Source organism: Pinus tabuliformis, chromosome 9 (genome assembly GCF_031772625.1).
Source record: "Pinus tabuliformis cultivar Carrire ecotype Pingquan chromosome 9, CPIR1, whole genome shotgun sequence".
NCBI classification, from domain to species: domain Eukaryota; kingdom Viridiplantae; phylum Streptophyta; class Pinopsida; order Pinales; family Pinaceae; genus Pinus; species Pinus tabuliformis.
In genome coordinates, this window is record NC_142307.1 from 1,337,446,530 (window position 1) to 1,337,473,926 (window position 27,397).

Genomic DNA, 27,397 nt, shown 5'->3' on the forward strand with positions numbered 1-27,397 from the left:
TAACAACCAGAGATGGCTATCCTCATTGTTGGTTTGACAACCAGGTTATAATGGTGATGAGTCAGCCTGCATTAGCAGATAACAACCAGAGATGGCTATCCTCACTGTTGGTTTGACAACCAGGTTATAATAAGTTTTATATTTTCGAATAGTATCAATCATATATTTTCTAGTAATATCTACCTTTTACTTGCTGTCTTTTTTTCCAAAGCTAATGGATATTCATGAGAAGGTTGGAAAATGAAAGTTACGAAGAAAAATGATGTGGTATCCTCACCATTGGTCAACTCTTTCGTGGAAGCGGAGTAACCATGCGGGGCTGTATATGTCTCAGTTCATTTTCTGTTTTGAAATTGGGTAAATAGCAGGTACGCTATTTTCACAACAACAAACATGCTGTCAGCTCACGCATTTTGTAGCAGAGATTCCATTGCTTTTGTCCTAAATTATACTTGCGACTCTATGCAAATTTCCTGGCCCTCGCCCTCCAAACATGAAATCTGCAGGAATTTCAATGTACTTTCTGCAGTTATCCCCTTCAGTTCAATCCATCACGGAGCCTCAAAATATAGCATCAGGGATTTCTCATGTGGGTCTTGGAATACGAGTACAGGTCTAAGAACTCCTTTGAAAACCTGGCGAAAATGCGCAAAAAGGTAATATGCCTCACTGCACTCAACAAATTTGGCTAGATTTTATAAACAAAAGATTTTTTTTTTAAAATAAATCAGGACTGAATGCTGGTAGTTAATTTAGAGGACGAAAAGTCAAGGAAGTTTAAAAATAAGAATATCCCGTCACTCATTTTATTGGCATTGTGGGTAGGACTCTGTCAGTAACTTCAGCATTGGGTAGCAATGACGGGTTTCCTAAAGACTCTCCTGCGAAGGCGTTGAGAAGGATTTTAGAGACTCCAGGACTACACCAAGGCCCCGCTTGTTTTGATGCTCTCAGTGCAAAGCTGGTGGAGAAAGCGGGTTTCCAATTCTGTTTCATGAGTGGTAAGATTCTATACTTTAGAATATAGGAAGAACACCACAGTGTGTGTACACTCACAGCCCACAATACACCCATGTAATGTAACTGTGATGAAGCTTGGTCTAGTATGTATTATATTTGTTCTTTAGTACATTTTTGTAGTTTATCCTTTTGGGTGACATGGTACAAAATGACCGGTCACCTTATTTATTATATTTTGTTTGAGACTTCCTAAAACATGATTTCTCTTGCAATTTGTAATCATGTTTATCTGTTACACATAAGTGTACAACGTTTATAGCGTCAATAATCCTTCTTATGATTGCATACTTGTGCCTTGGTTTACTTGTATGTGAGTATCTTTGGCATTGCTATGATTGAAAATATATCATTTGGTATCAAAGCCGATAAGGCTTTTCAAGAGCTTCACAATTCTGGCCTCCTTTGGGATTTTCTTCTTCTCGGAATCCTCCTTTGAGCTTTCTCCAAGCGGTTAGAGTAATTTGCAAATGGGTCGACATTACTAACTACTATATTCAGGCCATTGACACACAGGTAACTTATTATTACTTAGGTTGTTCTCTCCATTGTCACATTTCCACATTTTAAAACAATTTTTTTACCAATTCTTTTACAAATGTGAGTTCAGTTTGTGACTGGCGAAACTGTTAGTTCTTGCTTGTGCCATTGTTTTCTGGAATGGAGATCATAATTCTGTGATGGATGAGCCCATGACAATTACGACTTTTGGGATCAGTCTGTTGAGCCTCTAATAAAACCTTAAGAACCACTTTCAAAACTCACTGTATGTTTGGACATGTTAATTTTTCAATACTAGATCTGATTTAATATTTTCAGCAATTTATAGCCAGAAATTAAATTCACCCCAACAAATTAATTTTTCTGAAAAATTGTTGAATAGAAAATAAAGTAGCATTTAACTTAAATAATTCACAATGGAAATTTAATATAAAATCAGTCACAAAACACTGCAGAAATTTTCCCAACAAATTCTCCTTCACTTTTCTATTACTCAAGAAAATTAGGGCTCCCCTAATAGGGAAAATGACCCTCAGAGAATACACAGAAAGTCCATCACAATATAACCTGGATTTTCGCCCCCCTGAAGAATTTGGGCCACTAGAAATTGTGGCTCTGGAAATAGCTCTGCCTCCTCCTGCAAATTCGACGTCCTTTTCCTCAACCTGTATGGCCCTTTGTGTGCTAGGTAAATTCATCCTCTTTCCCTTGTGTAAACCTGGCTAGAAAAAACTTGGCCCCTCACAAGTCTTGGCCTCTCCAAATGTCGGCCTCCTCTCTCCACAAACTCGGCCTCGTCAAATCCTTTTCCCGAAATCACCTTGCTGCACACCTTTCTCTTCTCTTTAGTCTCTATTGAGAAAATCTTTCTCCCATGCATAGGCGTCTTTTATAATTTTCATTAAGCCAAATCGCTAATCCTTAATATCCAAAGTGATGGATGGCTAGAATTAAATCTTAACCCACCTAGATCAACAATGGAGATTAGATCTAATTCACTAAAATGAATTAAATTAAGTTTTCATTAGAAATCTTAGCTTAATAGCAGGCATTAATTAATTACTTAATTAATATGCTTTTCCTAAGTTAAACTTATGAAAGAAATCATAGAAGTCATTTGTTCAACATATGCAAGTACCTAAAGAGGCTTTTGGACATCTTTTGCATGCATGACACCTAGCCTATGCAGAAGCGTGTGTCCGAGCTATCAACATCAACAGTCCCTCCTAGCGAGGAAGGTATTTTCCACCACCCCTAGCTTATCTTCGTAGAAGACAAACTTTACCTTCACAAGGGTCTTGGTGAGAATATCTGCAACCTGCTCTTTTGTGGAGTTATACTAGAGCTTTAGAGCTCCCCTCTGGACCATCTATGATGAAGTGGTACCTGATCTCTATGCTTTTGGACTTGTCAAGAAACACTGGATTCTCCTTGAGTTTGATGCAACTCTGATTATCACAGTGAATCACAATGGGATTCAACTCTAGACCAATAATCTTGTGAGTATCTTGTGAAGCCAAATAGCCCCACAACTTGCCAAATTTGCTACCATGTACTTGACCTTTGTTTAACTAAGTGCCACTGAACTTTGCTTCATGTTAAACCATGAAATCACTGTTGATCCCAAGTTGAAGTGGCACCTTGAGGTGCTTTTTTCTGTCCACTGCACTCCCAACCCAATTTCAGTTCGTGTAGCCCTGCAATTGCAGTCCACCACTCCTAGCATATCTCAGCTCATACTCCACTGTACCTCGCAAGTACCTTAGCACATGCTTTGCTGCCACCCAATGCCCCCTCCTTGGCTCCACCATAAACTACCTTAGGGTATTCACAACAAAGCATATGTCTGGTCTAATATTTACCAAATACATCTAGGAACCTATTAGTTGCCTGTACAAAGTGGGATCCACCAACTTTGACTTTGAAGCATTAAACTCCCTTAAATTGGTGATCATAGGTGTAGACATAGGTCTCCTATCCACCATCCCAAATCTCCTTAAGATATCATCTGCGTATTTTCCATGTCCCAGGAAAATCTCACTTGTTTGCTGCCACACCTCCAACCCCAAAAAATAGTGCATCATGTTGATGTCCTTCAACTTGACCTATATTGCAAGATCTCACTTGCACATCTCTATGAGCTTCTTTGACCCTGTGACAAATAGATCATCAACATACAACATAAAGATCAGTGGATCATCTCCAACAAGTGTGTAATACAAGTTGGGATCTGCCTCACTCTTGGTGAAGCCTGTTGATTTTTCCACGGCACTTCAGAATCAGGTTTATGTCTAAGATCAAGATCACAAACACACTCAAATGCCACAACAAAAGCATTTTGCACAACGGAAAATATACAGTAGTGAATCAATCTAGTGAACAAGACAATTTTTCAACCCAAAACTTGTTATATTACAAATCTTAATACAATAAACGCAGGGCTCCCATATTAGGGATCATGGCCCTTACAATTAGCCTTGATACAAGGAAAACTAGGGCTTGGAGTCAACAACCTATGACTACCAATCTGTCCCTGAACAAAGTACACTTGACTTACTTGCTGATGTAGCGCTCCATAGCCCTTTCAGTCCACGTACCTTGAACACATCTGGTAGGTCCTTTGCCTCCTCTTCTGCTACTCACAAGACTTCTGCAACTTCAGAATGCTTGCATCTTTAGCCACTCAATCTGCCACTATCAACTATTGAAAATATTAACGAGAAAAGGGTTCCTTGATTTATGTCTTAATCAAGGAGCCAGAACATGTCCCTTCTTCTGCATGACTCGAATTCCTAAAAATTAGGAGATGCCCTATAAATTAGGACAAGTTCCTATAATTTAGGATCCAGTCCCTAAAAATTAGGACAAGTTAGGTTGCAATTAACTGATGTGTTGGAATTGAAAGCCGAGTTTTTGATTTTCTAGTGGGAGTTGATTAAGGAAAACATAAGTGATTGAGTTTCAAGTGGTTGACTTGAAATAGGACGAGTTGCATGAGTAGTTAACTCATGCTAACTCAATCAATCACAAAATCATTCCTTAATTAGAAATTCACTAATTTTAGCCATTCAAATTGCTATAAAGAAGGAGCAAAGGCACATCATTGATCATTGTTTTGGTGAGCACGAGTTGGTGAGACCAAGCAATAGGAAGCATGAGTTTATGCGTGGAGCTTGTGAGAGAACGAGAACGAGCCTAGGTGAGGTTTGTGGGAGTTTGAAGAAGGACAAGTTCCTTGGGTTAGGAAGTAGGGATCAAGGTGCAAGCAAGGGTGTTCCAATTTAGTGTAAACAAAGAGAACATGGTTGTTCTCTAATGAAACTTTATTGTATTGTAAAAGATTCGTTGTTCAACCTTCTTCAATAGAATTCTCAATAACAAGCAGAGGGTTTTCCCAGTTGGGTTCCCTAGACAATTCTGTTTTTGAATTGTGTGATTGTGCTTTTATTTTTGTTCCTATTATGTTGCATCTAGTAGAGAAATTTTGTGTTTATGTGAGAAGGAATTTTATTTCGATTGCTCATATTAGTAGATCAAAATTTCGTGGATTTTCGACATGGTATCAGAGCATGGGACAAAATTAAGATCAACATTCTGGAGTAGCCAAAATATTGACAAGTGGGTAGTCCTTGAATTCCTCATGTACAGTGATCATTAAAGGATTAATGAGCTGTTAGGATGCAGAATTGTGGAGCCCTAATTCAGTGGGTTGTAGGTGACCAAACCATTGATAAAAGGGCAGATCCAGAAGACCTAATGAGTAGACTTCTTAGTGGAGCCAGAGGGCTGCTAGTGGGGTAGATCATTGAGCCAAAGTTTAGTGAGACACAAGGAGCTGCGATCATTGATAGTGGCATATTGTGGAGCTGGAGATGCACACTTTATGAGGGAGTAGAAGTTGCAGCGATCAACAGAAGAGGAGGCAAAATCCCTGGCAGATGTGTTCAAGATCATCCTTCCACATGATCGACAACCAAAAGAGTTTTAGCCACCTGAAGGAGATGGACATGTAATTTTAGATTGAGCTAGGAGATGATGGTCAATATGCAGCTAGAGGAGTTGGTACTTAGTTTTTAGAGAGAGTTATGTAATCCTCTTCATCTCAGAGATGTTCTCTATGTTCCAGGATTGAGGCAGAATCTTGTTTCGGTAGCTACCCTTGAGGACAAGGGATATGATATCATCTTCAGCAGAGGTAAGGCATACCTCCAACACTTAGCTTCTAGATGTAAGAAGCAGATAGGTGTGAGGGTGAAGAATCTCTACAAGTTGCAGGTAGAGACAGGTGCAACCTTGAGCAACAAAGCAGGGGGTGCTTAGAGTAGAGAAGAAGTGGTTGAGTGAGAGTAGGATAGAGATCTCAAGATGGAGCCTCAACCAGTATCACAATTTTAGTCTAAGCTAGTTGGCAGTTGGGATGATAAGTAGGATGATGATGATGAGAACCATAGCCCAGGGCGATTGGAGGTAGCCACTTAGTCTGAGACTTCTAGTATAGGGAAAGTTTGAGCCAAGTGGGCAAAGGATTTGGTTAATGGAGATCAAAGAAAGTTGAGTCTCCCAGCATCAAGAAGCAGACATCCAAGTACACAAGGTACATGGAACTTATGACTTAAGTGGTGGACTCGCAGAGCATGGTGGGAAAGAACATGTCTTCAAAGCAGGTTCCGTAGAAGAAAGCAGGGAAGTCTTCTAATTCATGTTGAAATATGTAACTAGGTTCGGTCTTCATAATGACATATGTAATCATGATGTAATTGATGTAAAGAAGAAGAATAAAATTATTTTGTTATGCTTGAGGCATGGATTTCATGCTCAAGGAATTTTATTTTGTAGGTCAAGCTCCAATTAAGAGCTTCTAGGTAATTGTCATGTATGAAAGACCCATTTGGGGCATGTTACATAATGTAAAGAAATTTATTTTGAGTCAATGATAGAGTTAAAAGACCCTCCACGACCAAGTCCAAGTGCTACTAGCAAGTCGGCCTTCAAAAGGAGCTGTCGGCCTACACAAGAGGACATGTTGGCGTAATTACATGGGTAATAAGCCTATAAAAGGGAGGACTCAGCCTCACTTAGAGTTGCATTCGATCAAGCAATGAAGATCAAGTAAAAAGAGCGAAAAAGGGAGATAAAAAGGCTCTTGAACAACGAAGGATGTGAAGGAAAATCAAGAAGCTTAGGACTGTTTTGGGCCTCCTACACTCACACGTGTGAAGAAAATCAGGGTTCTTATCTATTGTAGGAAAGCTGAGTTGTAGTGTTATCAAAGGAGTCAAGTTCTGGTGCCAAGAAAGACTGTTTGAGGATTGAATTCATTAAAAAGAAGAAGCAAACCCAGTGAATGTTAGTTTTTGGTAGCATCGGAAGTGCTCTAGCCTTGAAAATGGGTGGAGAGGCTAAGGCACATGAGTTCTAAAGAACCCAGAAAACGTTTGGTGAAATTCCACCCGGATTGTATTTTATTAAAATAATTAATATTTTTAATGGAGTTCCTAAGTCTAAACTTAGGGAAATTAAAATATTAATGGGTATTAATCAAAATATGGGTGAGAATTATCTAGAAGGCGGATCAAATCATGTCTTAATCTTAGCCGTTGATTAGAGACTTAATCTTAGCCGTTGAAGACTCAACATGAAAAGTATAAAATGGAGGCTTGGGGTTCATTTGGAAACACACACAGAGAGGGAGAATTGATTTAGAGTTTGATTTTTGGGGCTAGGAAGTTGAGAAATTCGAACTAAGTGATCATTCAATAGCAGAGGGGCAGTGAGAATCCGGGAGAAGGACTTTCTGGAGAACACTGACAGAGATGCGGAGAGAGCTTGTAGAGAGGCAGCGCAGTAGCTGGGAGAGCTGACGCTTGGCCAGTTTGGGCCATGCAGTCCTGACGCAGAGTCAGAAGGGCCAATGCAGAGCAGAAAAGCTGCTTGTCACGTAGAATCCAGAACTGTCGAGAATAGCCAAAACTGCCGGAACAACCAGGATAGCTGACGCAGAGGGAAAAAGAGGTGACACAAGGCCTACGCAGGGCCAAGCATAAATAGCATGGATTAGCCAATCTTGTGTCGGATCAGCTGGAATTCTGTCGGGTGAAGTGAGGTAAAACTCACTCAGATTTTCCGCCAGTATTTTTCTTTGTAAAGGATTGCTAGATGAGCATCATAGATTTGTATTCAAATATTTCTCCTGCATAATAATAAACCCTCAGAATCGTTGCACTGGTTTTCCCGCATTGGGTTTTTCTGGGGATTATTGTGTCCAAAAATAAGGGTGTCATATGTATCTTGTTCTTTGCTCTGTTTTATGTTTCATGAGATCAAATATTTAATTAGTGTAGGTTGCAAAAGTAATTTGCTTTAATATTCAGAAGAATAACTTGATGAATGTAATTTAAAAAAATCAAGTAGGTGAAGTAGATTTAGATTTGTTGTAGTAGGGGTTCCTTCGAGGTAGGAATTTTCACATGGCATCAGAGCATTGATTTTGAAACAGGAAGGGCAGATCGAGCACTGAGCAGAGAGGCATTTGGTAGCAATTCGAATCCCCTTGAAGGGATTGCGCAGTCCTTGCCTGGAAAGCAGAGATTCCGAGGAAATCTCTCTCTGTGAGAGTCGACAGAGAGGTACGATTTCCGAATTGTGAGCTTGCAGAGGTAGAGGGAGTGACGCAGAGCCTCAGCGCAGTTTCTACTGGGCAGAAATTCACTGGAAAAGAACAAAGACATGTAGAAGGGGAATTTTCTCCTCAGAGAATCTTCCGCCAAAAAGTCGAATTTCTCACCTGCTGAGCAGTGACTAGAGGAGTCAGTGCGACAGTTGGGTTAGATGGCATTGCATGGGCTCAGAGATCAGGACAGGTTGGAAGGTGCTTCCAACTATGTCATATGGAAGACCAAAATCTTAGCTGCTCTGGAGGAATATGATCTCGAGACCTACGTCAATAGTGTTGTAGTTGTTCTTATTGACAACGATCAAAAGAAGTACAAAACCGAGCAGGGGAAGGCGAAGAGGCTCATTCTTGATGGAGTTCGAGATCATGTGGTCTCACACTTGCAGGGCAAGGATACAGCCCGAGAGATGTGGGAAGCCTTGTCTTCTCTGTATGAAGGCTCTTCTGAACAACGAAAGATGTATTGGAGCAGAAGTTGCAGCGGACTTTGATGCAAAAGGAGAAGGGGTGAACCTCTATCTTCAGCGTCTTCAGGACACTAGAGACCAGCTTGCTGCAGTGGGGTCCACTCCTCAGCCAACCACGATGGTGAGGATAGCCTTGAATGGAGTCTCAGATGAATGGCAAGTTTTTGTCCAAAGCATATTGGGCAGAGAAAAACTACCTTCATGGGAGGAGATGTGGGCGACTCTTCAACAGGAGGAGTTAAGGAGGGACCTAGTGAAGGTCAACCTCAGTGGCAGCAGTGGGAGTGGCACAAAGACGAAGGAGGAGGAGGAGAACGCAACTCTAGCATCGAAGGGACAATAGAAGCCAAAGCGAAAGGAGGACATTTCGAAGGTGAAATGTTTCAATTGTGGCGAGATGGGCCACTATGCATCCTAGTGTCCTTTGAAGAAAAAGGACAAGGATGAGAAACATGATCCTAAGGCTGCTTCAACAAAGATTGATGAGGATGAGTTTGCCATGAATGCCCATGCATCTCTAGGAGGGAGATGGGGCAGCTGTAGTTGGGAGGACTACATGTGGGTAGGATCCTTGAGGAGTCCACCTCTTGGATCAATTCCTTGCTACGAGAGCCCAAGATTCAGCAATAGCAAGATGAACTTAGTGTCAGATGATGTAATGGAGTGTTTGGAGGACAGATGTAGTAGCTGGGGACCAGAGACTGATCAGCGCAGAGCAAGGTTGACAGCAGTGCAGTTGGCACAGTGTAGGAGTCAGCAGCAGCGCAAAAGATTCAGAGGGTCAAAATCAATAGCAGTCAAATTCCAACTTTCATTGTATTATGCTGAACACAGTTAAGTTTAGCTAATTTTGGATGTTTTTCAGTTGCTTTTCTTAGCAACTGAGTACGGATGCAGTGTTAGTAGTGACAATGCTAGCAAGATAGTAGATGCAGCGTTTGAGAGGGAGATGTAGTACAAATGCAACAATGGCAATGGCAGTGTCATGGGTAGCGGTACAGTAACAACAACATAGTGTTGGTGGCAACAACAATGCAGAAAGGAGGTGCTTCAGAAACAGATCAGCATGCAGGTGGACATTGTTGCTAGAGCACTTTCCTCACTAAGAGGGAGTGTTAGTTTTTGGTAGCATCAGAAGTGATCTAGCCTTGAAAATTGGTGGAGAGGCTAAGGCATATGAGTTCTAAAAAACCCAGAAACCGTTTGGTGAAATTCCACACGAATTGTATTTTATTAAAATAACTAATATTTTTAATGGAGTTCATAAGTCTAAACTTAGGGAAATTAAAATATTAATGGGTATTAATCAAAATATGGGTGAGAATGATCTAGAAGGCAGATCAAGTCATGTTTTAATCTTAGCCGTTGATTAGAGACTTAATCTCGACCGTTGAAGACTCAACAGGAAAAGTATAAAATGGAGGCTTGGGGTTCATTTGGAAACACACACAGAGAGAGAGAATTGATCTAGAGTTCGATTTCTGGGGCTAGGAAGCTGAGAAATTCAAACTAAGTGATCATTCAACAATAGAGGGGCAGTGAGAATCTGGGAGAAGGACTTTCTAGAGAATACTGACAGAGAGGCGAAGAGAGCTTGCAGAGAGGCAACGCAGTAGCCGGGAGAGCTGACACTGGGCCAGTCTGGGCCCACGCAGTCCTGACACAGAGCCAGAAGGGCCAGCGCAGAGTAGAAAAGTTGTCTGTCACGCAGAATCTAGAACTGTTGGGAACAACCGGAACAACTGGGATAGCTGACGCAGAGGGCAGAATAGGTGACACAAGGCTGACGCAGAGCCTACGCACGACCAACGCAGAAATAGCCGGGGTTAGCCAGTCTTTGGTTGGATCAGTCGAAATTCTGTCGGATGAAGTGAGGTAAAACTCACTCAGATTTTTCCGCCAATATTTTTCTCTGTAAAGGATTGCTAGATGAACATCCTAGATTTGTATTCAATTATTTCTCCCGCATAATAATAACCTTTAGAACTGCTACACTGGTTTTTCGGCATTGGGTTTTTCTGGGGACTATTGTGTCCAAAAATAAGTGTGTCCTATGTATCTTGTTCTTTGCTTTGTTTTCTGTTTCATGAGATCAAATATTTAATTAGTGTAGGCTGCAGAAGTAATTTGCTTCAATATTTAGAAGAATAACTTGATGAATGTAATTTAAAAACAATCAAGTAGGTGAAGTAGATTCAGATTTGCTGCAGTAGGGGTTCCTTCGGGGTAGGAATTTTCACAGTGAAGAGAAAAAAGAAAAGAAAATCTCTTCATTTCCTCTCTCACGTGTGGTCTAGGTTTTTGAAGCTAGGGCTGAAAAGTTGCAGGTGAGCCGAAGTTGCAACAAGGAAGGTCGAAGGTACACTCCCAAGTGTTAAAGGGACGAAATTGAAGACAAGGAAGAAGTAGCCATCTTTGACCTGACAAAAGTAGCAAGGTTGACTTGGTTTGGGAGGAGCTGTTGGTCAAGGGTCTAGGTCTTGGAATTGGTCAATTGAAGATTCTATAAGAAGAAGAATCTCGTGGGTTTTCCTCTCAAGCTTGGAGAGGTTTTGGCCATGGCTGATTGCCTATATCTTGTGTCGTTTGTCTCATTGTTCTTTATGATTTGGTAGTTCTTTAATGAAGAAAACACTAATAATAATCAATTGAAAAGAAGAAGCTAATCTAAAGCAATAAAATCACATCACAAACAATTATCAAGCAAGAGAAATCATTTACACTTATTGCCCCTAGATTTCTCAACATGGTATCAAAGCTAAGGTAATGAGTCAAGGCAGGGCAGCTTGAAGAAGGACACTCAAGGATCAAAGCACTAAAAGATCATCAAGGACATCAATCATAAAAAAGGATCTCTCATCTCTAAAAGCAATATAAGGACAAGGATCACATCATCATCTTGAAGGATTCTACACTTGAAGCACTTATTAGCAACCTCACTCCATCATCTCAAAAAGAAGGGAGACCGAAAAGATCAGGTTTAGTTTTCTGGGCTATAATTCCTCTCTCGTGGAGAATCTAGGGCATCGAGCACAAAAGTAGCACCAACTTACAGTCAAGCTCTAGAGCCAAAATTTTGAATCATAATAAATTAAGTTGCAGGCCGAGATCTTGAAGAAAGGAAGTCTGGATTATTTGCACCATTACATGAAGTTAAACCTATAGACCCGAGATTTCGAGGCAAATATAATTATTTTGAGGTCTTCATTCAAAAGCTGAGATTTTTGCAAAAATGTTGGTAAAGGAAACTCCAAAAGGAAGCATCAATCCAAACTCATTAAGGATCCCAAAACCTGATCCTCTTCTGGGCATACGTAAACATGATACTCATCTCAGAAAATTCAGATTCGTAGATCATATCTCCCTTCAGTCATACATAAGGTTGATCTCTATAAAGAATTCAATCTTACTGAAAGCTTGAATCATAGATCTCTCTATCTCTGTGATAACATAGATCTCATCTTCAAAGATGTATCCTTGTGACACTACTACTCTACTCTACTTACAAAGTTCAAATCTTGTGGTGACCAAGTTCATGTGGCACAAAAGATACAGTCACCAATCTCATGTATATTTTCACTGTGAAGAAGCTTGAAAGAACTAAGGAAGCAGTCTAAGTCATCAAGCAAATGCTGGAACTGTACCATCACTAGAAACACTGTTATACTTGTAAGCTATCAGTTTTGTTAAACTGTAAGGACATCAATTCAAGGTCAGTGAACAAGGGTTCTGTGGCAATCATATAATTGAATGAAGGAACAAATCTCACACACCCGAAAACATAAAATGGCATCCAAAATTGCAAGTCATTTCGTTGAAGGTAAGTAACCATAAGGTATGTATGGTACATTTTATTAGTGTTATGAAAATCGCGATTAAATCGCGATTTTTTCAGCTTGCCAATCAAATCGCGATTTTTATACGAAAAAATCGCCTACTTTTTTTTTTGCTGATTTTTACTGAAAAAATCGTGCGGGGTCAGGGCAACACGATTTTATAAACTTTTTTTTGGTTTTTCAGTTGCTCATTTGGACAGTGGCGTGCGCGGAAAGGGAAAGCTGTGGCATTTTCTCGCAAGAGGGGCAGAGGAAATCAATAGGATTAGACTTTCATTTTATTGTATATGACATTATGACATGATGAGATACATTATCATATTTTTTGTTGATATTTTGAGGCTGAGTTGGGACTCAGGAGTCAGGACTTACTATTCAGGACATGATTCAATGTTATGTGTGATTTTAGCGCTAGAAATGATATTAAACATCTTATATATTAGTTTTTTTATCATATTTATGTGTCAATGTATTTATTTTATGTTGTAGATGGTTTAGATATTAAAAAACTTGAAAAAAAATGAATATTTTTGTACCAAACGATTTTTTCCGATTTGTTCCCCGCACCGATTTAATCCCGATCGCGCTTTTCACAACACTGCATTTTATGCTTTAGAGTTAAAAATATGATTCTAGGGTTTGTTAGAAATTCAAGGAAGGGATGAACCCTAGCATGACATTAAGAGGGAATAGTATCATATATCATGCTTGGGGTGCTTGTCAATAAATATTGCAGGTACAAGAAGTAAAGATGGATGGGCTGAGCCTTTTTTCTAAGAAACATGATGGAAGAAGGAATTTGTAAAACCATGGATGACTAGATCTCAGCAACATGGAGGGAAGGGTGAAAAAGGCCTCCACCATGACAGTCAAGAAGAAAAACATCATGACAGGATGCATCGTTTAAGAAATGACATCATTACTACATACCATTGAAGCTAGAGCTCATAACATCAACATAAGAAGTTTGGAAGATAGCTGAAGTAGAAGTCTATGATAGTCATCATTAAAAGGAAGTAGCTCTTGCAAACCTCATTGAAATCATAAGTAATACTTATGAGTAGAAGAAAGTCATCTAGTATAAAACTCATCATACATCATTGGAATGGAGCATTTGTAGATGAGGATAATCAAGATCCTCCGTTGGAATCTTCATTTGAATGTTCATCTCTTAGAAGAAGCAAGTGTCTCGCTAAAGAATTCCACTCTGGATGGGATTCATTATTTGGAAGAATGATGGTATGATGACAAAGGAATGCAGCAAATCAAGATGATTGAAGTACTTTCAATCATGGAAAGGGAAGTTGCCGAAGGAAGTCTAGATGACCAAAAGAAGAAAATAGGTATGTATGCATATGTCTAATAAGATAGGTCATGTTATCATATAGTCGTAGCTAACAAGGATAGATACTCCACCTCATGAGTAAGAGATATCTTTCGTTGGAAGAATACATGAAGGCATGGGTCACATATTGTCTAGATAAAATCAACATAATATGTCCTCATATAAAATATGAGGTGGTTGACAAAGATAAAGGAACTATGATTGGAAGTTCCTGGAAAATAATATGTGAATAAGGAAAAGAAGGGATCGTGAGAGATGCAACTAGGAAATCAACATCCAATTACTAGAATATTTGACTATGATATCTCCATGGGAAAGATATGAAGTGTGAAATTTCGAAAAACCCCAAATCCTACTGCAACAACTGATTAAGTTTCTTCTATTTGTTAAATGAGTTGAAGTTTTGAACAAATTATTTACTCTATTTTACGGTAAATATTGAAACTAATACACTGCAACATTCGCAAATAAAATACTGCATAAGAAAAATAATACTGGAAGAATAGATGCACACACACAAATACACAGTTATTTTTGGACCAATGTTCCTGGGAAAACCCAACTTGGGAAAACCAGTGCAACAACTGAGGGTTTTATTACTATGCAGTAGTAAATTTGAGTACAAAACTATGGATGCTCAAATCTAGCAGTCCATATAGAGAAATGACTGACAATAAGTCTAGTGAGAAAAATATCACTCCCATTGGCGATCCGACACTGACCTTGGCTCAAGATGAGCTGCTCTCTGTTGCCTTCGCACTCCTGCGTCAGCCTACGCAGTACTGCGTCCCACAACTTGGAACTGCTGCTCTCTCGCTATTTGATCAACTGCTGGTTGGAAGATGGACCCTTCTGGCATCCGGACTCTCTCTCCGGCTTCTGGCACTGAATCACTACTTCTCCCCAGCAAAATAAAGATTCCCCTCTGAAGCATTGCGCTGCCTCTGCGTGGCTCTGTGTTGCCTCTCTGTGGCACTCACTGCCTCTCTGCAATGCACTCATCGGAGCTGGAAAATCTTCCTCCGACCTTACTATCCCTGCCCCTCTCTCACTGCTTCGAGCTCACTAGCTCTCTCTCTAGCAACTCAACACTGCTACTTTGGAGTTCGATCTGCTAGTAAATTCAAACTGCTGGTGGCTCAAGTGTTTTCTCCAACCCCCATCGAATTTCTTCTTATAATCTCTCGTTGAGACATCAACGACCAAGATTAAAACATAATAGATGGCTAAGACTAACTAGAACTTGAACCATGTCTTCTTCTAGGAGATTCTCAACATGACTTAATTAATACCCTTTAATTAATCAAATTTCCTAAGTTTAGACTTAGGAAACATTAAAAAAACGATTAATTATTTTAACTAAGTCGTTTCTAGGTGGAATTTCTAGAAATGATTTCTGGGTTTTGGAGAATACATGTATTTTAACCTCTCCACCAAATTTTGTGGCTAGAACACATTCGATGCTACAAAAAACTAACACTCCCTCTTAGCGAGGAATGTGTTCTAGCGCTGCTACCCGCTAAAGCAACACCCTGTCTCTGCACCATCCCCTGTCACGTTGTTGATGTATGGCTGCTGCTGCCCACCAACTACTGTGCAACTCTGATATACCCTGCATCTGTGTTGTTGCTGGCTCTATTGAACTGCAGCCACCACTGCCTTTGCATTGCAACTCCCTCTCCATCTATTGCTGTTGCAATTGCAACATCTACAACTGAAAAGCATCCAAAATACTGAATCAACTGTGATCAGTATGATGCATTTGTCATCCGAGTCCTGATTGTTGCTAGACCCTGCGCTGTCACTGAAGCCTCTGCACTGCTACTGACTCTACTCTATGCCAACTACACTGCTGCCAACTTTGCACTGCGTTGTCCAGTATCTGACCGTTACTAGCTACTACATTGGTCACTCTGGCATCTGACTGCACCATCTGCCATAGATCCATCCTGCTACTGCATGCTATGGGCTCTCATAGCAAGGAATTGATTCATGAGGTGGACCTCCTCAAGAATCCTGCCCATCTGGCACATTGGAGTCTCATACTCCTCTTCCTAGATCTAGTGCCCCATTATTTCCTTTTGAGCCTTGTCCCTTACTGGGACCTTTCTTCGCTTTGTAACCCGCACTAGACAACTCGTACTTCCTCTGGTACTTGTCTCCGGCAACTAGAAGTCGATTTGCTGCTCATATCTGCATTCTAGCTAACTCGCACGACCACCTCTGGCAATCTCGTACGACCATCTCTACAAAGCTACAAAATCTACGAAACTCAAAAATAAACCTTGAAAATTTCCTTGTTTCCCTCTGCTCGGCTGTTGAATTTGCAACTCACACTCCCTTCTGGAGTGAGAAAATCTGCTCACAGCAACTGCCAATTTGCAATGGAAAGTTGAACTTCTGAAACTCAAAGTTCCATGAGAGAAAATTTTCCCTCAGTGTGTGCTCTTCTTCCACTCGACGCTAGCTCTGCTCTAGCAAACTACTGCAAAACTACTACGTCTAGCTAGAGATCTGCTCTGCGAAAATACTGCACTACTCCCTTTGCCTTTGGAATCCCTTGATCTAGAGAGATTGGATTTTTTTGTCCCATACTCGAAAAAATCAATTTCTCCTCAAGAATTCGTCCTCTTGGCCAAGGTGACTGCGCTGCCTCTGGGGTTTCGAACTACTGCCCCTCAATGAATAATGAAACTCCTTTGTTATTGAGCACTCCGACTGCTCATCTGTGCTCTGATACCATGTGAAAATTCGGAAAACCCCGAATCCTACTGCAACAATTGATTAAGTTTCTTCTATTTGTTAAATGAACTGAACAAATTATTTATTGTATTCTACAGTAAATATCGAAGCTAATACACTGCAGCCTTCACAAATAAAATACTGCGGAAGAAAAATAATACTGGAAGAATAATTGCACACACACACAAATACATAGTTATTTTTGGACCAATTGTTGACTTTTGGTAGCATCGGATGTGCTCTAGCCATGAAAATTGGTGGAGAGGCTAAGGCACATGAGATCTTCAAGACCTAGAAATCGTTCAGGAAAATTCCACCCGGATGGAGAGATATTAAAATAATTAATATTTTTAATGAGACCCTAAGTCTAAACTTAGGAAAATTAAAATATTAATGTGTATTAATATAATATGGGTGAGAAAGTTCTAAATAACGAGGATCAAACCAAATCTAATCTAGTTGTTGATTAGGGACTTAATCTCGGCTGCTGAATCGTCAACAGGAAAAGTATAAGAGGAGGATTGAGGGTCAATTGGAGACACACCAAGTTGATCAAGAATTCGATTTTTTGGGGCAGGGTTTGCTGAGAAATCGAGTTAGTGATCTGTTGCAGCGAGGGGTAGTTCGACAGAAGGCCGAGAATACATATCAGAGAGGCAGAGAAAGTGTTGGAGAGACAACGTAGAGCCTTGTAAGGTTGACGCAGGGGCAGCCAAGACTGACGCAGAGGCTGAGAAGGCCAGCGCAGGTGACACAGAGGCTGAGGAGGCCAGCGCAGGTGACACAGAGGCTGAGGAGGCCAGCGCAGGTGACACAGAGGGCGAAGAGGATGACTTAGAGGCAGCAGAGGCTAACGCAGGCAACGCTGAGGGCTGTAGAGCTGACGCTGAGCTGAAGAGGCAGCGTTGAGGAATTTTCGTGGGGCAGATTGGGAGCTAAGAGGCAGACACAGAGCCGTAGAGGGTGACGCAGTCCCTGGATGGTGACACAGTTCTGGAAGGAAGCTTGGAGCAACTTTCGTTGTCCAGCTAAGGAACTGTCGAAGTTGCTGTGGGATCAATCATCCAGTTGCTGATCAGTAGGAATATCTGTCTCTGAAGAGAGGTACTTTTGCCAAGGAAAATCTCTGAAGGGTGAGCCATTTCTGGCACCCTAGTTGTATTCAGAAACTGCATAATAATAAAACCCTGATATTTGCTGCATCGGTTTTCTCGCATTGGGTTTTTCTGAGGATGATTGTCCAAAAATAACGGTGTCCCTTGTGTGATTGTCTCAGTTATTTCAGTTGCTGATCTATATATGTGTGAAGGCTGCATTTGTGTTTATTTCGGTATTTATATTGATAAATAACTTGTTAATTGAAAGAACAAGTAGGATATAATAAACCAGATAATGTAGTAGGGATTTCTAATGTGTCAGAGTTAGAAATTTCCACATGGTATCAGAGCATTGTAGATCATAGTGGAACTGAAGACGCCAGTAGGAGAAATCTAAAGAATTTGCAACAGAAGCAACTGTCCCGAGAGACAGCCCTGTTCCAGAGTAGAAGCAGCAAGAGGGGAAGTGATGCAGAGCCTACGTCATCATTTCGAGCTGGGAGGAGGGTCAGCGCAGAGGTAGAGAGGGGCAGATCCGACCTACACAGTGCCCGGTCATCTTTCTCAGCTAGGAAGGATCAACGCTGTGGCTAGGAGGAGCAGATTTAGCCTTTGCTGGGATTACGTAAAGCCTGAAAGGCTCAGTTTCTTTGGTTGCCGGGGCTTGGGGAACTGTGGGCAGATTGTGATTTGAGGAGCTGGTGGGACGCTGTTTTTTGTCGAAGCAGAGCAGTGTCTAAGGAGGCGGGACAAAGGTAGAGGGAGTCACTACCTCGACGAATTTCTAGCCAAGAAATCCAGATCCAATTTAAAGTTGCAAGGAGGATTGGAGAGGAGCGGTTCGACAGTTGGCTAGAGGTTTTCCAGAAGGGAAATCAACACTTAGAGGGAGATTTCCAGGAGGGGAGTCGAGACTCAGAGGGAGTCCAGAAGAGGAGATGAAATGGTAGTGAACGGACTAAGGGATCAGGATAGGTTGGACAAGGCTTCCAACTTTGTCATCTGGAAGGCCAGGATCTTGGCCAGTGTTACTTGGGAGCGGGAGCGGGAGTGACATTTTCAGAAGCTCCCGGTTTGGGAGCGAATCCAGGAGCGTTTTTTATATAATATATATATTTTTTTATATTTTGATGCATATATGTCAACAAAAACATGTAGAATAATGAATTAGATATAAAAAGTATAAAAAAACATAGATTGATGTTTTGAACCATATAACAACAATCATCTAGAAGTTATAATCTTCATCAACCACGTCCACAAGTTAGTAACATAGTAACATACAACATATTGAGTCTCATGATTCATCAATCTTAAAGTTTCAAGCTTTCAAAATTCAATATATAACATTTATCATCATTGATCCCCAAAGTTGTACTTGTAAGCTAAGGGTAACCATTACAACAAATAATATCTAACATGAAATGAAATGAAATGAAACGACTTTCAACTTTCATGAAGCATCATATTCATAATTCATTACTAATGAGTTATAATTGCCAACTTCAAACTTAAATTGTCATATATTGTTTTAAAAAATATCATAATAAATATGAAAGAGTCAATAGTTATAAAAGCTACTAGAAACTGGAAAAGAGAAGTAAATCTATTATCTATTTCTTATGCTTGGGCCTCTTGCCACCACGAGAAATGTCTAATTTTTTAGTCTTGTTGGAAAATTAGGATCTTTGTCATTAATATCACCCTCTAAGCATTAATATCCAGAGGTATCTTTGTCATTACCTCTGTATTTGTATAGGGATCTTTGTCATTAATATCACCCTCGAAGCATTAACATAAGATAGAACAAGCATAGCATGTCAAGTCAAGATTTTGTTTGAGTGATGCATACATTTTTAGGAGGGTCATGATAGAGGAATTTGACAACCAATGTCACTAACATCAAGGTACATAGAGGGATTGGTGCTCTTGATTAAATACGAGTTCCATACCCTTATACATGACAAAATTCAATGGAAACATTACAATCCCCCAGTCCTGAAATCCTGAAAAATTGATAAGTCTGTTGGATTTTGAATGAAATCTAAAATTCTACTTTCTCCATATGAAATCCAATGAGGTCGGAACCACTCTCAAACATCCTGAGTCATTTCATGGTAATGTTAAAAATTTAAGTAAAAAAATGAAAATGAAGATTAAGGAGAATGTCACTTTTACTTTAAGAATTTAACATTACCATGAATAGCATATCAATACTAGGGCCTACACTTGATCATTAAGCTGCCCCACTAAAAAATTATTTGTTTCTTTCAAAAAAAATTGCATTTCGAACATTACTACAAAAAACAAATTGCAAAAAAGGCAAAACGCTCTCGAAAAGGCAGGGAGCGAATTTTTTTTTAGGGAGTGCACTCCCGAAATTGCTCCCTTTTCGGGAGCGATTTCGGGAGCGCGCTCCTGACCCGCTCCCGAGTCGCTCCCCCCCCGGAGCGTGGATTGGGAGCGGGATCGAGGGGGAGGGGGGCGCTCCCTTGCAACACTGATCCTGGTAGTCCTGGATCGACATCGCATCAAGGACTATGCCTTGAAAACCGTGGCTATCCCAGTTGACCTCGCTGAGAACGAGAAATATGAGGATGCAATGGCAAGGGCGAAGTGCATGATCCTAGACGGGGTCAAAGATCATGTCATACCACATATTGTTGAGAAAAACACAGCAAGGAGACGTGGGACGCCCTGACCAGCTTATACCAGGGATCTTCCGTGTAGCGGAAGATGCTATTGGAGAATCAACTGCGGTCATATCAGAGGCAGAAGGGAGAGCAGATAAATCCATTCCTTCTCAGGTTGGAGGAGATTCACGACCAACTTACTTCCGTGGGTTCTACACTGGATCCAGAATTTATGGTCAGGCCCTGAATGTAGTCTCTAAGGAGTGGGAGACATTTGTCCAAAGTATTTTGGGCAGGGATGCTCTTCCCGGTTGGGAGGAGATGTGGGCAGCTCTTTACCAGGAGGAGATCAGGAGGATGACCAAGGCAGGGAGTAGTGGCAAGGGAGGTCGAATCAAGAAAGAGGAGGAGGAGGATGCGGCTCTAGCATCTGCGAGACAACAAGGGAAGAGGAAGAAGAAGGACATCTCCAAGGTTAAGTGCTTCCATTGTGGGGAGCTGAGACATTATGCATCCCAGTGTCCCAGGAAGAAAAACAAGGGAGAGGCTTCTGATTCAAAGGAAGCTCTAGCTAAGGCTAAGAAAGAGGTCGAGACTAATGACGATTGTGCCATGAGTGCTCATGCACCTCTAGAGAAGAGGTGGGGAGGCATCGAATTGTAGTCAGGAGGACTACATACTAGGGAAAGGATCCTTGACGTGCCCAAACTCTTGGATCACATATGGCTACGGGAGTCCTTAACGACAGTAGCATGATGACAGGTGTCGGGTGGAGCAAGGTATGATGGAGTGACAAGGCAGTGCTAGAGTGCAGAAGTCTGTAGCAGCACATTGGAGGTTGCAACTGTGCGAGAGGTACAAAAGAGGTTGCAGTAGCGCAGTGGCAATAGAGGGAGCACATGATAGCAGAAGAGGTAGCTTCAGCATCACGAGGCTTCCAGACTGACCAAGATGTCAGTGTTTGGGTGAAGTCAGTTACTTACTTCTCGGTAACTGAGTTGCACTGCAACAGTTAGCAGTGGCAGTGCTATGGGCAACATGATGCAACATGTTGAGAGGAAGCTATAGTATAGATGTAGCAGTGGCAGTGGCAGTATCATGGGCAACAGTACAAGAAGCAACAGTGCAGGAGATGTGAGGTAGCAGGCCAAGCATCAACATACGTACCGATGTGAAGGATCAGTGTGATGTTTCTGTGGTGAAGCATTACTAGAGCACATTCCTCGCTAAGAGGGAGTGTTGATTTTTGGTAGCATAAGATGTGCTCTAGCCATGAAAATTGGTGGAGAGGCTAAGGCACATGAGATCTTCAAGACTCAGAAATCGTTCGGGGAAATTCAACCTGGATGGAGAGATATTAAAATAATTAATATTTTTAATGAGACCCTAAGTCTAAACTTAGGAAAATTAAAATATTAATGTGTATTAATATAATATGGGTGAGAAAGTTCTAAATAACGAGGATCAAGCCAAATCTAATCTTAACCGTTGATTAGGGACTTAATCTCAGTCGTTGAATTGTCAATAGGAAAAGTATAAGAGGAGGCTTGAGGGTCAGTTGGAGACACACTAAGTTGATCAAGAATTCGATTTTCTGGGGCAGGGTTTGCTGAGAAATTGAGTTAGTGATCTGTTGCAGCGAGGGGCAGTTCGGTAGAAGGCCGAGAATACATATTAGAGAGGCAGAGAAAGTGCCGGAGAGACAGCGCAGAGCCTTGGAAGGCTGACGCAAAGGCAACCAGGACTGACGCAGAGGTTGAGGAGGCCAGCGCAGGTGACGTAGAGGGCCAAGAGGCTGACGTAGAGGCAGTAGAAGCTAACGCAGGCAGCGCTGAGGGCTATAGAGTTGACGCTGGGCTAAAGAGGCAGCGCTGAGGAATTTTCGTGGGGCAGACTGGGAGCTGAGAGGCAGACGCAGAGCCGTAGAGGGTGATGCAGTTCCAGAAGGAAGCTTGTAGCAGCTTTCGCTGTCCCGCTAAGGAATGTCGAAGTTGCTGTGGGATCAATCATCCGGTTGCTGATCAGCCGGAATATCTGTTTCCGAAGAGAGGTACTTCTGCCAAGGAAAATCTCTGAAGTGTGAGCCATTTTTGGCACCCTAGTTGTATTAAGAAACTACATAATAATAAAAGAAAACCCTCATATCTGTTGCACCGGTTTTCCCGCATTGGGTTTTTCAGGGGACAATTGTCCAAAAATAACAGTGTCCCTTGTGTGATTGTCTCAGTTATTTCAATTGCTGATCTGTATATGTGTGAAGGCTACATTTGTGTTTATTTCGGTATTTATATTGATAAATAACTTGTTAATTGAAAGAACAAGTAGGAGATAATAAACTAGATAATGTAGTACGGATTTCTAATGTGTCAGAGTTAAAAATTTCCACACCAATGTCCCCGGAAAAACCCAACTTAGGAAAACTGGTGAAACAGCTAAGGGTTTTATTATTATGTAGTAGTAAATCTGAGTACAAAACTATGGATGCTCAAATCAAGTAGTCCATACAGAGAAATGACTGACAATAAGTCTAGTGAGAAAAATCTCACTCCCACTGGCGATCCGACACTGATTTTGGCTCAAGATGAGTTGCTCTTTGCTGCTTCTGCGCAGTCCCTGTGTCAGGCTATGCAGTACTGCGTCCCACAACTCGGAATTGCTACTCTCTCACTATCTGATCAACTGCTGTTTGGAAGATGGATCCTTCTGGCCTCCGGACTCTCTCTTCGGCTTCTGGCACTGAATCACTGCTTCTCCCTAGCAAAATACAGATTCCCCTCTGAAGCACTGCGCTGCCTTTGCGTGGCTCTGCACTGCCTCTGCGCTGCCTCTCTGTGGCACTCACTGCCTCCCTCCAATGCACTCACTATAGTTGGAAAATCTTCCTCCGGCCTTACTATCCTTGCCCCTCTCTCACTGCTTTGAGCTCACTAGCTCTCTCTCCGGCAACTCAGCGCTGCTACTCTGGAGTTCGATCTGCCAGTAAATTCGAACTGCTAGTGGCTCAAGTGTTTTCTCCAATCCCCATCAAATTTCTTCTTATAATCTTTCGTTGAGACATCAACGACCAAGATTAAAACATAATCGATGGCTAAGATTAATTAGAACTCAATCCATGTCTTCCTCTAGAAGATTCTCACAATGACTTAATTAATACCCTTTAATTAATCAGGTTTCCTAAGTTTAGATTTAGGAAACATTAAAAAAAAAGATTAATTATTTTAATTAAGTCGTTTTTAGGTGGAATTTCCAGAAACGATTTCTGGGTTTTGGAGAATACATGTATTCTAGCCTCTCCACCAAATTCCGTGGCTAGAACACATTCGATGCTAAAAAAAACTAACATGAAGGCCTTGAGAAAGAAAGAAGACCCTTGATAAATGAATATCTTGGATATGTGTCAATATGAATGTAGGATGTTGCAACAAGCAAATGCCATGTTGAAGGGCCATCACAAAAGAGAGGTGTGGATGTCATCTACAACTAATACTCATGTGGAAGGATGGAAGTTCCTGAAGGAATCATGATGTGGAAAAGGGAGCTGTATGGGAAAAAGCTAGATATGGTCTAATGGATCACTCTCTGATGAAAGGAAGGATGACATGACTGCCCTGATTCGAGAAGAAAAGTGATGAATGACTGATGCCCTACAAAGAAGTCCCAAAGATGAAGGCTCCGTAATGTTAAAAGTGAAATTCATGACATTGAATGGAGGAGTGCTACAAGCAACTGAAGGTCTCATGATCTCCACCAATGAAGAAATAGCTGCTGGAAATAGGTCCCTAGTTAAGAGGGAGCTTGGAAGCAAGTTTTTTATTAAGAAGAAAACTTGGAAGCAAGTCCCTAAGCTAAAAGGGAGCTTGAACAAGTCCCTGGTTAAGAGGGAGCTTAGGTACATTCCTTAATAGGAATTGGTATATCCTCCCTAGTTGAAAGGGAGAGATAGACACATCATTCTTATTTTCACTTGGGAAGAAAGAATGAGGATTGGGTAAGCTTTGGCATCCGATATTCTTTGAGGATGTGGTAGGGCATCCAAGATAAGAGTAGTCGTAAATGATCGATATTCTTTAAGGATTGGGAATCCAAGATAAGAATAGTCCTGGAAGGACATACCCTGTGAACACCCGGGTGGGGTATGTTCCTTGAGAGACAATGATGAAGGTGTCTATAAATCATTGGTCTCGCCAGCATTGTGCTCTGATCTTGTGGAGAGATAGAGTTGTTAGTCAAGGCCTTGCTATGTGACAATGTTGAATGATATGATGCTATACAAATGGGTTACCAATCCGACTCTTCTTATGAGAATTCTTCAGATTGAGAATGTCCAAGTACCTTGTATGGATTATGAATACCTCCCTAGTTAAGAGGGAGTGTTGAAATATGTAACTAGGTTCGGTCTTCATAATGACATATGTAATCATTATGTAATTGATGTAAAGAAGAAAAATAAAATTGTTTTGTTATGCTTGAGGCATGGGTTTCATGCTCAAGGAATTTTATTTTGTAGGTCAAGCTCCCATTGAGAGCTTCTAGGTCATTGTCATGTATGAAAGACCCATTTGGGGCATGTTACATATTGTAAAGAAATTTATTTTGAGTCAATGATAGAGTCAAAAGACCCTCCAAGACCAAGTTTGAGTGCTACTAGCAAGTTGACCTTGAAAAGGAGCTATCGGCCTACACAAGAGGATATGTCAGCCTAATTACATGGGTAAATAAAAGGGAGGAGTCGAGGACTCAACCTCGCTTAGAGGTGCATTCGAATACGCTGAAGATCAAGTAAAAAAAGCAAAAAAGGAAGATAAAAAGGTTATTGAACAACGAAGAAGGATGTGAAGGAAAATCAAGAAGCTTAGCACTGTTTTGGGCCTCCTACACTCACACATGCGAAGAAAATCATGGTTCTCATCTATTGCAGGAAAGCCAAGTTGCAGTGCTATCAAAGGAGTCAAGTTCTGGTGCCAAGAAAGACTGTTTGAGGATCAAATTCACTAAAAAGAAGACGTAGACCCAGCGAGGAGAAAAGAACAAAAAAAATCTCTCCATTTCCCCTCTCACATGTCGTCTAAGTTTTCTGAAGCTAGGAAGTTGCAAAAGTTGCAGGTGAGCCGAAGTTGCAGCAAGGTAGGTCGAAGGTATAGTCCAAGTGTTAAAGGGACGAAATTGAAGACAAGGAAGAAGTAGCCATCTTTGAATTGACAAAAGTAACAAGGTTGACTTGGTCTTGGAGGAGCTGTTGGTCAAGGGACTAGGTCTTGGAATTGGTTAATTGAAGATTCTATAAGAAGAAGAATTTTGTGGGTAGGCCTCTCAAGCTTGGAGAGGTTTTGGCCTTGGCTGATTGCCTATATCATGTGTCCTTTGTCTCATTGTTCTTTATGATTTGGTAGCTGTTTGATGAAGAAAACACTAATAATAATCAAGTGAAAAGAAGAAGCTAATCTAAAGATGTAAAATCACATCAAAAACAATTATCAAGCAAGTGAAATCATTTACATTTGCTGCCCCTAGTTTTCTCAACAATTCAGAGAGAGCAGCTGCAACAACGAAGAACTTGGTAGAGTTGAAGACAAATCCAGGTGGATAAGGTTCATCCAAGAACACCTTCCTCGCTAAAAGGGAGTATTGAAAATATTAGCGAGAAAATGATTCCTTGATTTGTGCTTTAATCATAGGAGCCATAACGAGTTTCTTCTTTTGCATGACTCGAGTTCCTAAAAATTAGGAGATTTTTTATAAATTAGGACAGGTTCCTATAATTTAGGAATCAGTCCCTAAAAATTAGGACGATTTAGGTTGTAGTTAATTGTATGTTGGAATTGAAAGTCAAGTTCTTGTTTTTCTAGTGTGAGTTGATTGAGGAAAACATAAGTGATTGAGTTTCAAGTGGTTGACTTGAAATAGGACGAGTTGCATGAGCAGTTAATTCATGCTAACTCAATCAATCACAAAATCATTCCTTAATTAGAAATTCACTAATTTTAGCCATCCGAGTTGCTAATAAAGAAGGAGCGAAGGTACATTATTGATCATTGTTTTGGTGAGCACGAGTTGGTGAGATCAAGCAATAGGAAGCATGAGTTTGTGCGTGGAGCTTGTGAGAGAAAGAGAATGAGCCTAGGTGAGGCTTGTGGGAGTTTGAAGAAGGACGAGTTCCTTGGGTTAGGATGTAGGGATCAATGTGCAAGCAAGGGTGTTTCAGTTTAGTGTAAATAGAGAGAACGTGGCTGTTCTCTAATGAAACTTTATTGTATTGTAAAAGATCCTTTGTTCAACCTTCTTCAATAGAATTCTCAATAACAAGCATAGGTTTTTCGCAGTTGGGTTCCTTAGACAATTCTGTGTTTTTGAATTGTGTGATTGTGCTTTTATTTCTGTTCTTATTCCACTGCATCTAGTAGGGAAATTCTGTCTTTATGTGAGAAGAAATTTTTATTTTAGATTGCTCATATTAGCAGATCAGAATATCGTGGATTTTCTACATCAACCTCCTACTGCTCCAAGAGTGACTGATCTTAGGCTCACACAAACTGCCCTCTAGCTGCTCTCCTGCTCCTCCAAGATAGTCAACTCATAGGGTCTTCAACTTTGCCCTCTTCTTGTCTCTCTGCTACTCCAAATATGACTAGACTTAGGGCTCAACAATTTGTCCTCTTATCACTGATATTGCCCACTTGCAAACCACTGAACTAGGGCACAGCAACCAACCCTCTTATTATTGGTTTCTCAACCATGGAACCTTTGAACTAGGGCTCACAATTTTTCCCTCACACAATCCACAACTCTGGTTGGTCTAGGGCTTCATACACATCCCACACTTTTGCAATTTCCCTCCTCAAGTTATAAAGAACTTAGGGATTTCCATAGGCAACCTTCTCAATTGTGATTTGACTCCACAAATCGCCCCACGTAGGCTACCAAACTGCTGTCCACAACTTCCATGTGGGACAAACCATCCCCTAGCACTTCTTCTCTATGCAAAACACATCCACATACTCTATTTCAGACCTCTCTCATATTCAGAAGGATGACGCTGGTTCTGTTTAGAATTTGAGGTCAGATTAGACCTCCTTTTAGGTCACAGCC

At 40.9% G+C, this 27,397-nt stretch overlaps 1 protein-coding gene across 2 annotated transcripts in view; it reads left to right on the forward strand.

Annotated features, from left to right (window-relative positions):
- The first annotated feature begins 211 nt into the window (after positions 1-211).
- LOC149153464 (uncharacterized) overlaps positions 212-27,397 on the forward strand; it is a 371,159-nt gene continuing 343,973 nt past the window's right edge. For both annotated transcript variants that reach the window (XM_089440413.1, XM_089440412.1), the window contains exons 1-2: positions 212-656; positions 826-1,001. In XM_089440413.1, the coding sequence (XP_089296539.1) occupies positions 394-656; positions 826-1,001 (439 nt within the window). In that variant the 5' untranslated portion in view covers positions 212-393. The remainder of the gene's footprint in view (positions 657-825; positions 1,002-27,397) is intronic.